Here is a 13,315-nt window from a genome sequence, read left to right on the forward strand (position 1 = left end):
TTAACATGAATTACTATTAAATGTCTTTAGCAAATAATGCATAATGAGTATAAACATGTATTTTTACTAGTAATTCTATCTTTGTTTACTTGGCATGTGTCCTAAATTTAAAAATGTCACTATACTGTAGCTGTATTTCAGTTCTTCTTGGGAATTATAAATTAATCTTCTAGTAGATTTCACAACTTGATACGTGCTATCCACCACTGCCAGATTTTTCCTGCTTAAGCAAAACCCCAACGTTTTATTCACATCAGTATGCTTCCTAGGAATCTTAAGGACACCTCAGCGAGCTGCGCTGCTCCGCTCATCATCCTGATCATGCCTCAGGCACATGACTCTCTCATCCTTCCTGGGGCCTTCATGACCAGGGAGGCTCCTCTCACTCAGCTAAACTCCAGCTTCATTCAGAAGCCTGCTGCACATGGCATCTTCCTGGAACCTTTCTGGTCTACCTTCCTCTCCTCTGACTCTCGTCGACCATCGCCTGAACTTCTCACTTAATAGTTATCCCTCCTTATGTTGGTAGACAACGTTCATGAACACATTTTTCCTCCCTCACAAGTCTGCAAGTTCATCCTGGTCTTGGTGTCTTCAACACATGGCATCCTGCCAGGTAGTCAAAAAATCCTTATGAATCTATCCAAACATGTAGTTAAAATACTTTTCATCACTTAATAGGGTGCACTGTGGGGTGTCACATTGCCTGCTTAAATAAAGAGCCCATGGCATTTCCAGAGTTAGTATTTTTGGTGTAGAATATTTCCAAACACCCCAGAAGTTGATATCATATTGTAATATGCAATTATGTTTAGAGATGAATTAGAATATATGTGTCCCATCCACAAAAATAACTTCTTCTTATTTACTACATGATATATAACTTAATCCTCAAAACAGTCCTGTGAGGAGATTATTATCATTCCAGTTTCATGAGAGCAGAAACTGAAGAAAATATGCATTTCAGGTGGATTCATCAACTGAAGGACGTGTGGATGTCTTACAATGCATTCCTCAAGCACTTTATTGTCCCATTAGAATTTTTTCAGTCTTATTTCTAGTAAGAGTGTTTTTAATGCAAATATTAAAATAAAAGCAGATTCTGAAATATAGAGTGACATTGGCCATCAGGAATAAGACACCTCAGATCATGTTAGGAATTAAGGCAAAGATCGTTCATGAACAGAAATTCATCTATCCCACTACTATCATGATGATAGTAGAAATATGTTGAGTAAATAGACACATGGCTTTTGCACAGTATTTTGAAGTTTACAGCACTTACTAGGAAACCCTAAATCTTGAATGGGGCTCCAGGGCTCTCTGCACATTCCAACTCCTCAAGCCTCAGCCAAAGCCTGGCCTCCAATTATCTCGTCCAAGTTCCCTCCCACCTAACCACCTTCCCCATGTCCATCTTGCTGCCAGATGTTGTGTTTGTCCTAAGTCATGTCAAATGGATCACTTCTCTTCGTCTCACTGATCCCAGTTTAAATACCATTCCCTGGGTATTTCTTGACCCCAGACCTATCCATCTTTTTTTTTTTTTAAAGATTTTATTTATTTATTTGACAGAGAGAGAGAGAGCGAGAGAGGGAACACAAGCAAGGGGAGTGTGAGAGGGAGAAACAGGCTTCCCGCCGAGCAGGGAGCCGGTGTGGGGCTCGATTCCAGGACCCCAGGACCATGACCTGAGCTTAAGGCAGACACTTAATGGCTGAGCCACCCAGGCGCCCCCAGACCTATCCATCTAAACAGGGTTTCCCTCTTTGGGTTATTCTTTTAGAAATAGTTGTTGCTATTTATCAGTGTTTATTTCCTGCGCTAAAGGGTAAATTCTGTGGATACCGTGCCTATGTCTGCTTTGTGGTCCATGGCACCCCCACTGTTTTCAGTTGAGCTCATGGCAGGTGCTCCTAAGTAGGCACCGAATGAATGAATGATTGAAACGCTTTAAGTCCTATGTTTATGAATGCATTTTCTTAATATGGCAAAAATTCTTAAGATCAAAAGTAAGCTGATTTAATAACAATTAGTTGACAGAAACAAGTCAGATAAAGTCATTGACACTCGATAATCTAACATGCGAGGGGATTGTTTTCAGAATTAGCTCCAGTGAATGACAGTGAAAAGATTTTAATGAATATACCTGTTTCCCCTGCTACTCAAATTAGCAAATAACATAACTGTAAACTTTAAAATTTAAAGGAAGCCTTTAGTTAAACATTAAATATCGCTGTCCTGGAAAAGGGAAAGTAGTTTATCCTTCTTCTAGAGTTAAGCCCTGTCTCTAAATAGACATTTAACTATAAAACATGTTCTCAATAAATGTGTTTTTAAATTAAACTTTCAGATTCTGACCAGCATATTTTCTGAATTCAGATACTTTCAAATACCAAGGCAATATATCAAGTGAGAATAATCTAAGGTTATTAACAAAATGAGGAAAAATTTTTATTAAAAAGATTCATCATACAAAGAAAAACATTTTCAAAGTGCAATGAAGTAAAAGCCCCTTTCACGATGGCCACGTTAATAAGAAATTTGTGATTTTCCACGCAGTCTCTTTAAAAGACCCACCTTCCCAGAGCAGTAAGTTATGATGATTGGTTTTTCTTAAAGTATACTGGTAAAGGTAGGGCTCATCAGAATTTTGCCATGGCCTGAAATATTTTGACTGAGGAAAACATATTTATCTATAAATGGAATTTTTAGTGAATGGGCATTTGTGCCTGTAGAGAAGTTTTAATAGTTGAAGGGATAAGTGGAATGTTAAGAATGTACAAGGCCCTCAACATTTTGGGAAGAAAGATGTTTTTACAAGAAGCCTTTCATTGAAAACAGCTTAAAATATCCTGTGTACATTGTTTCGGTCCTGTAGGCAGATTTGCAAAGAGAAGCCAGGGCAAAGTGAGGGGGGTGGTAGAATTTTCCTGTTTTTGGAATTTTAATTTTGTCTAATGGTCATGTTGCTTTAGTAAGAAACATTAAAAGGAATTCAGGCCTTTTGAATCATTCTGTAAGGGTAGCTTTGTCCTGTTTGCTCACCAATGTGAAAATGGGTTCCTGCGCAGAGAGGATTCCCATGTGTGATGTACGCTGTGGAATCAATATGGCCGGTCAGTTCAGTAAGACACAGACCCTGTGGGTCTTTTCTCTGCTGTCACAGTCAAGTGAGGTCATAGCAGAAAGCAGAAGCGTTCTTAGTTCTCACTTGTGCCCAGATCTGTCTCACAGTTGAGGTATCTTCAGATTTCCAGAAACTTCCAGCAGAACACCTGCACAGGCGACATTACTCAGGGACCCTGAGCTTAATGACAATATGTGAAATATCTTATTTTGTAGATACAAACATGCACACTTTCCTGTCTTACACAGTCACTGGTTTATTTTCATCTCTCTTATTCCCTAAAAAAAAAAAAAGTTTTTAAATCAACTGTGTGTTTTAAAATGATGAGTTCTTAAAATTGAGAAATGTGGGATATGCTTTATATACTAATATACTATAAATACAGGTCAGATTCTACTCTATGGAACTGATCATTGAAATGCATTTTTATTTAAAAGGTACTAAAAAATTATATCCCCAAACCTCAAGAACTAGAGATTTTCAAAAGCTGATGCTCACACTCCTTGTTGTAAACTTGTATTTAGAAAAGTTGTCTGAATTCAGTAGAAAAAGGAAAAAGAAGCCATGTGCAGCTTTCTTGTTGTTATTTCTCTAAGTCCCAGATCTGCTTGTGTTGGTATGAGGATTGAGAAGTTTAGGTCAAAAAATATATACATGTTTGTTTGCTTGCTTGCTTGTTTGTTTTAATTCAACAAACGGAAGGAGGAAAGAAGAGTTACGAGAAATACATTCCACATGGATCACAGACAGGGAAGCAAATGAAACGATACTGTAAAAGGACCAGAAGGAATTCTGCATAAAAGTTTTTATGATTTTTAAGTGTGGAACCTCTTTTAAAACATGGCACAAAATCCAGATGCTGTGAAGGAAAAGATTCATGAACTTTACTGCATAAAAATTTAAAACATTTGTATCTCAAGAAAAAATATTTAATGACAAGTAGGAAAATTATTTGAAACATTATTGACAGAGGGTTAATTTTCTAATACATAAATTTTCACTGGCAATGACTATATGAAAACAGCAAAACCGTTAATCAAAAAGAAGCAAAAAGCAGGAATTGGTTACAAATAGGAAATTTATAGGAACAGAAGTACAGTTAATCCATCAATGCGCTCACACACACATTTAATTTTAATCTCAAAACTGAACAAATAAAACAGAGGAGAAGAGTGTTTTTATCTATCAGAAAAGGTTAAGCTAAAAAAAAAAAAAAAAAGGCAGCACCCAGCATGAAATAGGGAATGGAGACAGAGTTACTCTCCGAACTGTTGACTGGTACAAAATCATTAATACCTATAACTTCTGTCTCGTCAACGCCACGTCTAGAAGTTTATCATATAGAAAATACATACAAAGGTGTGCATTCCAGCCTTGCTTCTAAAGGATTTAGATAAATGTTGGTTCATCTAGGTGACAGAATACTATACAGCCATAAAAGGAATCAGTTAGAGCTTTATATGCTGACAAGAAAAACATGTCACAATATATTTTTACGTGTAAAAAGCAAAACAGGAGGCTCTGTGTACCGTCCCTTTGCGTGTGTTCTAACTATACTTATAAAAAACCCAAAAATATATATGTGTATAGAGACGTATCCATGCGTGAATACCATTTGTGCAGAGCCTATGTCCCCAAACAAATACAAGTGCGAACATGCCCCTACTTCTGGGGAAGGGAGCATGTACTGTGTTAAAACTGCTTTGTTTGATTGTTCACACGCCACTACTGTATGTGTGGTAAGGTCATTCAACGAGGGGCCCTTAGACTGGGGTGGCCCTAAAGCCTTGGTAGCTGACCTAAGCAGACCAGAACCAAAGCCAGGGTCTCTGTGCGTGAATCTGGGAAAGGGAAACTTTGGAAGGAACAATCCCAGTCAACCAGGCTTTCCCAAATATGGCCACAGCTTAAGCTGTTGCCAGTCAAATAATTTCCTTGGCTTGCTTCCGAGTCTTCTCGTAAAATTCTCTCTCCTATTTCCTATTAAGGGAGCCTCCTAAGCACTTGTGATCTGGTGCTACCAGATAGTCGAAATTTTAACGTGCCTCAGTTTATCTTTTAACTTGTCATGGTCACTTACCCACAAGCTCTAATGAGGCTATGGTGACTGGCAACTAGCTGTTCCATGCCCCTCTCCACCCAACCTAGTCCTGCTGGGAGAAGCACCGGTTTTAACCATCTCTGTTTGAACTTCCTTGGGTGGGAAATGAATAATAATTCTATAGTAACAATAAATAATAGTTTTATACCATTATTGCTTGATTTATTGTCTTTAGAGCTATCTTCCCCTGCTGGGGGACTCAACTTCATCTTTCTGTGCTTGGGTTTCTGCATTTTAAAGTGACTACATTTATTTCATTTAAAATAAATGCAGGAGCTAATCGAGGGATTATATTTGTAAGGTTCTGTGAGGTTGGAATGAATGGACAGACGCCAGGTTCTTAGAACGTGCTTGATATGTGGCAATCATATTTGATATGTGAATTAGGATTATTTTATATCATTAATATTAACAATTTAATATTATTTATACTACACCCTTGGCCCACGTTTGATAGTTAGACTATGATTTCTAGACCTACTCTTGGTTAACTGGAAATCCTCTAACAGATTCTCCCAGCCAGAAGGGGCCCCTTACCTGAAGAAGACATCAGCACTTTCTTGCTGCACTAGCTTGCCTTTCTTCTCTCTCATTTCCTACACTTCTGACCTCTTGACCCCCTCAGAGAGAGAATTCTCAGGTGTTCAATGCCCTGCTTGCCTGTGGGGTCATCTTTTGTATAATTCTGGTTCAGTCACTGTCACTCTGTCTGCTGCCCTCCACCCTCAAACACCTTCTCTTGTATTGATAACACAGGGGCCAAAATCTTCATCTAATGACGCCCCTTTGGTGTCTGAACTCTTTCACTGAGACAAAGCTAAAATAAAGTATCCACCATCTGCAATACTTCTGACATAATGTGTTGAATATTGCAGTTGGAGCTATATTAAGCTACTATTACACTGAAAAATTTAATTCATTTTTAAGCTATGGAATCCAAAAGGAAGACTTTCCTATTTTATTAAATTCAAACTGACCATGTTGAAGAGTTTTGGGTGTGTTTGCTTGTCCTTGGGCCAATTTCTTAACTCTTCTGTGCCCCGGTTTTCTCATCAATAAAGTAAAAACAATACTAGAGTCAAGGGTCTAAATGATACAATGAATTGATATATTACAGGAGGTGTTCAACAAATAGCATCTGTTATTAAGGCGATGATGGCAATAGTGGTGGTGGTGATGAGGGTGATGGTGGTGGTGGTGATGAGGGTGATGGTGGTGGTGGTGATGAGGGTGCTGGTGGAGGTGATGTTGGTGACGATGGTGAAAGTGGTAGTGATGGTGACGGTGCTAATGGTGGTGTCGATGATGGTGGTGTGGTGATGATGGTGGAGGTGATGGTGATGATGCTGGAGGTGGTTGTGGTGATGATGGTGGTGATGATGATAAAGTGAAAATAATAATGCATCTTATAAAAGTTGTGCCTGGAAGATATAACAGGTTTTCTGCAAATACTACCTGTTGCCAAGGGGATGAAGATGATGGTGGTGGTGGTGATGATAGTGATGATGGTGGTGGTGGTGATAACACCATCTAGTGTTTCTGAGCTTTGCAAAATTCTGACTAGCTTTATTCATGATACCCAAAAGCTCATGTTGGCACAGACAATCCTTTAGTCGTCTGCCCTGTATATTAGGAAAAATACAGATATTTCAACCAAGGTGAATTGATTTAATTAGGTACTTACAGATGTATGCATACATTGTTCTCTAGTGTGCCGGCTAAAACTTGGTTTCTCATAACTAGTCCCCATGTCAATTCATTAGGGCCAGACTTGCCTAAGTTTGCATCTCTTGTAGTGTGGCTAAGGCTGCGTCTCTGTTGACCTTTGGGTGTGTGTTTGCAGCGACTGCATTGGGGCCCAGGACCCTTACTGTGGCTGGGACATGGTGATGAAGAAATGCACGAGCCTGGAGGAGAGCCTGAACATGACGCAGTGGGAGCAGAACACCACCACCTGTCCTGTAAGTGTGCGGGTTCTCCAGCCTCAGAAAGATCAGTCCATGGGAACCCAGCTATCCTAAATCCTAACCCACGTCCTGTCTGCGCATCTGGAACCTTCCTCGCAAACCCAGTCTGTGTCTCTAAACTCATTCCACTCTGAGCTTTTGCTAGAGCCACACAGGATGTTGCCATAAGATTTTGTCTGCTTTGAAGAGGCATGTCTTAAAAAAAAAATACTGCTGACTTGAAAATGGGATGTAATATCTCTGTTTTATTCTTGGGTTTTCTCTCCAGAGGTTGGTGTGGACTCTTTTGCCCTTTTTAGCATTAATAAAATAGTGACTTCCACACCCATCAATTTCCCATGGGAGCTATAATTCTAGAAACTGAGATAAGTAGAGCTTTTTCAAGAATAAAATAAAGGATATTACTATTGGACCCCATGTGGGACAGTCTCCTGGATCCTGCTGAGGGTCGCAGGAAGGCCTGGGAGAAACAGCATGATGGCCAGTCCCACTGTGAACTCACAGCATGAAGAGACTCACTTCTGTTTGGAGCAAGTTCTCTGAATCTAGGAAAACAATTTCCTTTGCTAGTTTTTTTGTTTGAGGCGCCACGTGTAGGAGCCAGCTTGTTTTCCTTTGTCTTTAGAACTCTTAATGCAGTGGTTTCAGATTCTTCCTTCTGTCCTCAGAGCATATAAGCAATAGCTATTAACTTCCATGTATTTGAAAACTGATTGAGTCACTGTACTGTCACATAGCTGCTGACCTGTGTGACTGTCATGGGGTTCGCTGCTTGTCCTCTGGATTACGTAGCTTCAGGTCTCCGAGTTTAGAAGCAAGCTTTTCTTCAATGTTTCTTGAAATTGATAAGAAAAATGCCAGTGTTTGTGCAGGTTCTTTCTCATTTCTGAAGAATACCTTAAAAGCACAAAGATATTCACCTTAAAATCTTTGCAGCTGGAGAAAACATAAATGTAGCTCTAAATTATGGGGATGTACTTTCCAAGAATCAGCGCATCTTCTCATAGATGTTTGGCCTTGCATTTTTAATGGCATAAAGGGAAGAAGAATATAATAACAGTTCTTCTTAAGCAGTAAGCCCATTGGGCTAAGACCCGTGGTTTTGTGGGTATCGGAGGCATCTGCTTGTAAAGATAGCTTGTAAGATATCTACTTGTAAAAAGATAAACTGAGGCATATTAAAAATTTTAAGAGTTTATTTAAACAAAAATCAGGTCCAATCAGGCAACGTCATGGCAAGGAGCTCTGAGGAGCTGTACAAAATCGAAGACTTTTATAGGCAGGAGTAAGTGGGAACAAAGAAGTTATACTAGGCAAAAAAGCAGGTCGGTTATTGCAAAGTTACTGTCCTTAGCGGATGACAGGGGTCTGTCAGGCAGATGACCTAACTACTGCTAATTTGGCATTTCCTAATTGGTTTAAGATTCCTTTTCTAGGAGAACCAAAACTGTAATTTAGTCAAGTCTCAGTTTAGTGACATGGGGCTTAGCATAAGAAACTCCATTTTGGGTCTGTAGGTTTTGTTGTTGTTGTTGTCGAAGATTTATTTATTCGAGAGAGAGAAAGAGCAAGCATGAGTCAGGGGAGGGGCAGAAGAGGAGAATCTTCAGACCCCCTGCTGAGCTTGGAGTCTGATGCCCCTGGATCTCACAACCCATAAGATCATGACCTGAGCTGAAACCAAGGGTCAGACACTTCACCAACTGAGCCACCCAGGCGCCCCTGTAGTTTTGTTCTTTAGCAACTATATTAATTGTATATCTCTTTCTAAAAATCTCTCTTAGAAAGAAATGAGTTCAATGAAAATTATTAGCATTATTACAGATCAGTCTTAGGTATTTTTAAAAGCTATTAAAATACAGTTTTGCTTCTATGTTATATTTTTTATTTTGACTAAAAGGGAAGAAAGGTTTGATTTTATTGGCCAAATCTACTGTATTGCATCATTTCCGATGTGCCATTGTTGTTTTATAAGGAAAAAAAAGTGCTGCCATGGATTGCAAGTTGCGAGCTGATATCAGAGATGTATACTGTATATACAGTATACATACATACACACATGTATACTGGAAAATCTTATAATCAGTTACATAATTTTATCTACATATCTTTATGCAAAGGAAATTAAGCTTTATAAGCTGAAGGATCTTTGAATGAGACCAGGGCATCTTATAACCACATAAAAGCACAAGGTGAATAATGAAAGTGGAGATGCTACTATGTGGAGTTCAGTGGGGATTAGACAAACATGGTGTACGATGAGGGTAAAGCAGACTCTGTGGGAACCTACCAAGGAAATGTTCATGAACTTCAGACCAGTGACGTGGCACAACCCAGTCCCCCAAAGTCGGTGCTGCAGCCAGAACCCAGGCAGATCCTTGGCTGTCTGGAGAGTTGCATTGGTGATGGACCTTCAGAAACCCTCCCGGGGACTTAGTGCCTGAGAAGATCTATTTTCCACTAAAAGGTCCATATTTTAACATATTTGTGGATTTCTGTTGTCCAGGAGACAAGGCAATAGTTGACTGATGTATAGATTAACATTCTGGTGGCTTATATAATTGTCATTGAAAACATTATTCTCAGTTTAAGATATTTAAAGTGCTCGAGCAAGATCTGAATTTACAGGTCTAGAGTGGTTTGAATATTGTTTATGTCCTGCATAACTTGCAATGTTGTTGCTTAACAAGAATAGCATTGTCTCAAGAATCTCCCTGGGCTGTCTCCCAAATGCCATCCACATCCTTTCCTTTTCGGGTACATGATGACCGGTATGCTATCTCATGCAATGGCTCCCTGTTCCAAAATGCATCATGTGATAACTAGGAAAATATGTAGGCTACATAAGCACCTCAATGCCTTGCAATAACTGGCTCTTTCCCAGGACTCTGTGTCAGTAGTACCTTTGCAATGAAAAAATACTTTAGCAGTGGTGGAGCCCAAGCCCTCCATTTAGATAGAGGCACGTGGGTGAATCTTTATAGAAGATTCTAAAACTACATTAGGAAAAAAATCAGGACTTAAATTCAGTGCTTCTGACATTATCCTCAAGCTACATGACAATGGCATTTCCAACTGTGGACATCTCCCCAGAGCAGTGGCTGATGGGTACACCCAGCAATAGGTGATCCAGTGATCACCTTGCATATTATGCTCAGTTAGCAGGTGACACATTATTTCTGGATTTTGTAGTGAAATCCACCGTAAAGAACAAAGAGGGGGCTAAGGTTAGTTGTGTGTCTACACCATGTGCTGAGTGCTGTGTTAGGCTGTTTCAGTGGAGTTAATGTCATGATCACCCTGGGGATAAGCATTAATGCTTCCATTTTAAAGACTGCCCCGTTCGCCCATCCTCAAAGGGGCTGGCTTTCCCTTGTGTGGTTTGCTCATGGAGAGAGATTTAGGGATATTACACTGATCTTGTAACATGAGACAGTCCTTTCCAAGGAGCACATCCAGTATCCTGTTGTGTTACAATCACTGACCAAAAGGGCATGAAACTTTGAAAATAAATGAAGATCTTTTGACTGCTGAAAAAACATCCCAGCAGAAGATAGAAGACTTTGCTTTCATTATGAGGATAATAGCTGGAGTACAAAAGGACTTCAGGATGTACTCCAGGGGTCTCTGTACCCATCAAATGCCCCTACGTCCTTGGTTTCTTGGGAACTAATGCCTTGAACGTGAGTGACTCAAACATAGGATTATAGATTATGCTTGTTAGCAAGAACTGAATCTTCCTTAGCTGGCACTTGGGAATCCATTATTTCCTAGGTGAAGGGAACGTTGCTATTATACAATTAGGGATGGAAGTGTGCGGTGCTGGTTTCCGTGAGACTCTCATCAGAGAAGGATCTATGAATTGCGTTACGGAATGAAGTGGCTGAGATCACAGGCTCTGGATTAGGTTGTTTAGACCAATTCTTGGGTCTTTCACAACTAGTAAGACTCTGAGTAAATTGAGCCTCATCTGAACCTCAATTTGCCTTTCTGTGAAATGGGATGTAGGTATCAGGAACGTTGTGAACATTGCAGAGTTAAGACATGGAAGTCACTCATCACAGTGCCTGGCATACATTAAACTGCCTGTATGTGTATATGTCTTACTATGGTTTAATACTTAATATTTAATAAAAGAAAGCACTTGCCTCAAATGGAAAGTTGCTTGGTAGAAACATGGAGATGGCACAACCACAAATAATATATTCTAGATAGCTTACTTTCTGATTTCTGAGGAAAACTAACAAAATATAAAAATACTCATGTGGGAAAAAGGAGCAGCAGAACCTATTCCATTATTCACAGATCACAGATCTGTTCCCTAGGCAGATTCTCTAACTAATAAATTTAGCGTGAAAAGGAGGGTGTAGTTAAATGCATGAGCGTTTGACTGCCCACGTGCCTTTCTGCATGTTGCAGGTTCTTCTTGCTCCGAAAGTTAATGGAACCAACTGCAGTGGTCCTGGCTGGAAAATACTGCCCCTCGAAGTCTGCAGCTACCCCACCCCTGGCCAAAACAGAAAGCCCCCCGCTCTTACCTGCAAATTGCAATCACTAAATACTCTTACTGACTAGTGCCCATATGGTTCCTTTTCTTTCCAGTGTTTTTATTGCAATAACTGTTCTATGTTTTTCTTTTTCTTTTTTTCCTTTTTTTAAAGATTTTATTTGCGGGAGAGAGAGTAAGAGAGAGTGGAGAGTCAGAGGGAGAAACAGACTCCCCACTGAGTGGGGAACCTGATGAGGAGCTCGATCCTGGGACTCTTAACTGACTGAGCTACCCTGGGGCCCCTGTTCTATGTTTTTCTACCTCATTCCACAACATTCTTTCATTTTTCGTCACTTATTTCAGGTTCTTCCTCTCTTTTTCTGTCTTGTTAGCTCATCTTTTGCTCACCCAGACATTTGCACAGAGAACATGAATAGCATCTCTTTGCCTAGAGACTGTTGTCTTACACCAGTGCCCAGCGGTTGGGGGGGATGTCTGGTGCAGTGGGTTTTCTTTCCCCGTGCGTTTTACTGAGATATCATTGACAGCACTGCATGAGGTGAAGCGCACAGCACAGTGACGTCACTTACCTGTACTGTGAAATGCTCATCACAGTAAGTTCACGTAACCCCCATCATCTCATATAGATACCCCCCAAAAGATTTTTCTTTTCCTTGTGAAAAAAAGGATCTCCTCTCTTAGTAACTTTCACATGTCCCATCCAGCAGTGTGAATGAGCTCTAGCCATGGTGTTGTATGTGACATCCCCAAGACTTATTTATCTTAAGACTGGAACTTTGTACCTTTCAACCCCCTTCCTCCAGTTCCTCTCCCCACCCCACCCCCAGCTCCACACCTCTGTTAACTCCAAATCTGATCTCTTTTTTTGAGAGTACAGGTTCTTTTTAGATTTCACATGTAAGTAATATCATACCGGAATTTGTCTTTTTCTTTCTTCTAATAAAAGAAAGCAAGTGCTTTCTTTTATTAAATATTAAGTATTAAACCATAGTAAAACATATACAGGTAGTTTAATGTATGCCAGGCACTATGATGAGTGACTTTCTCTGTCTGACTTACTGCATATAGCATAATGCCCTCCAGGTCTATGGCAAGATTTCCTTCTCTTTTATAGCTGAGTAGTATTTCATTGTGTGTGTGTGTGTGTATGTGTGTGTGTGTGTGTGTGTGTGTGTAGGTATATATATGACATTCCCTTTATCCATTCATCCATCGATGGCTTCGTTCCATGTCTGCGCTATTGTAAGTGCCATTGCAATGCCCGTCGGCCTGTCCCTAGCTCTTCAGCAGAGTGATTCGGTTTCCTTCAGCTATAAACCCAGCAGTGCAATATGCTGGATCCTATGGTAGTTCACTTTTAACTTCTTTTTTAAAGATTTTATTTATTTATTTGACAGAGATAGAGACAGCCAGTGAGAGAGAGAACACAAGCAGGGGAAGTGGGAGAGGAAGAAGCAGGCTCCTAGCGGAGGAGCCTGATGTGGGGCTTGATCCCATAATGCCGGGATCACACCCTGAGCCGAAGGCAGACGCTTAACTGCTGTGCCACCCAGGCGCCCCCACTTTTAACTTCTTGAGAAACAATGGTTCTTATTTGGAGGAAATTT

The 13,315-nt window shown here is 40.1% G+C and overlaps 1 protein-coding gene across 8 annotated transcripts in view; it reads left to right on the plus strand.

Annotated features, from left to right (window-relative positions):
- Positions 1-13,315, plus strand: part of SEMA5A (semaphorin 5A) — a 498,547-nt gene that overhangs the window by 399,358 nt on the left and 85,874 nt on the right. For all 8 annotated transcript variants that reach the window (XR_004624352.1, XM_034657090.1, XM_034657091.1 and 5 more), the window contains one exon: positions 7,075-7,192. Coding sequence is in view for 7 of the 8 variants with exons in the window: in XM_034657090.1 (XP_034512981.1) it covers positions 7,075-7,192 (118 nt within the window). In the remaining variant the exon portion in view is untranslated. The remainder of the gene's footprint in view (positions 1-7,074; positions 7,193-13,315) is intronic.

Source organism: Ailuropoda melanoleuca, chromosome 3 (genome assembly GCF_002007445.2).
Source record: "Ailuropoda melanoleuca isolate Jingjing chromosome 3, ASM200744v2, whole genome shotgun sequence".
NCBI classification, from domain to species: Eukaryota; Metazoa; Chordata; class Mammalia; order Carnivora; family Ursidae; genus Ailuropoda; species Ailuropoda melanoleuca.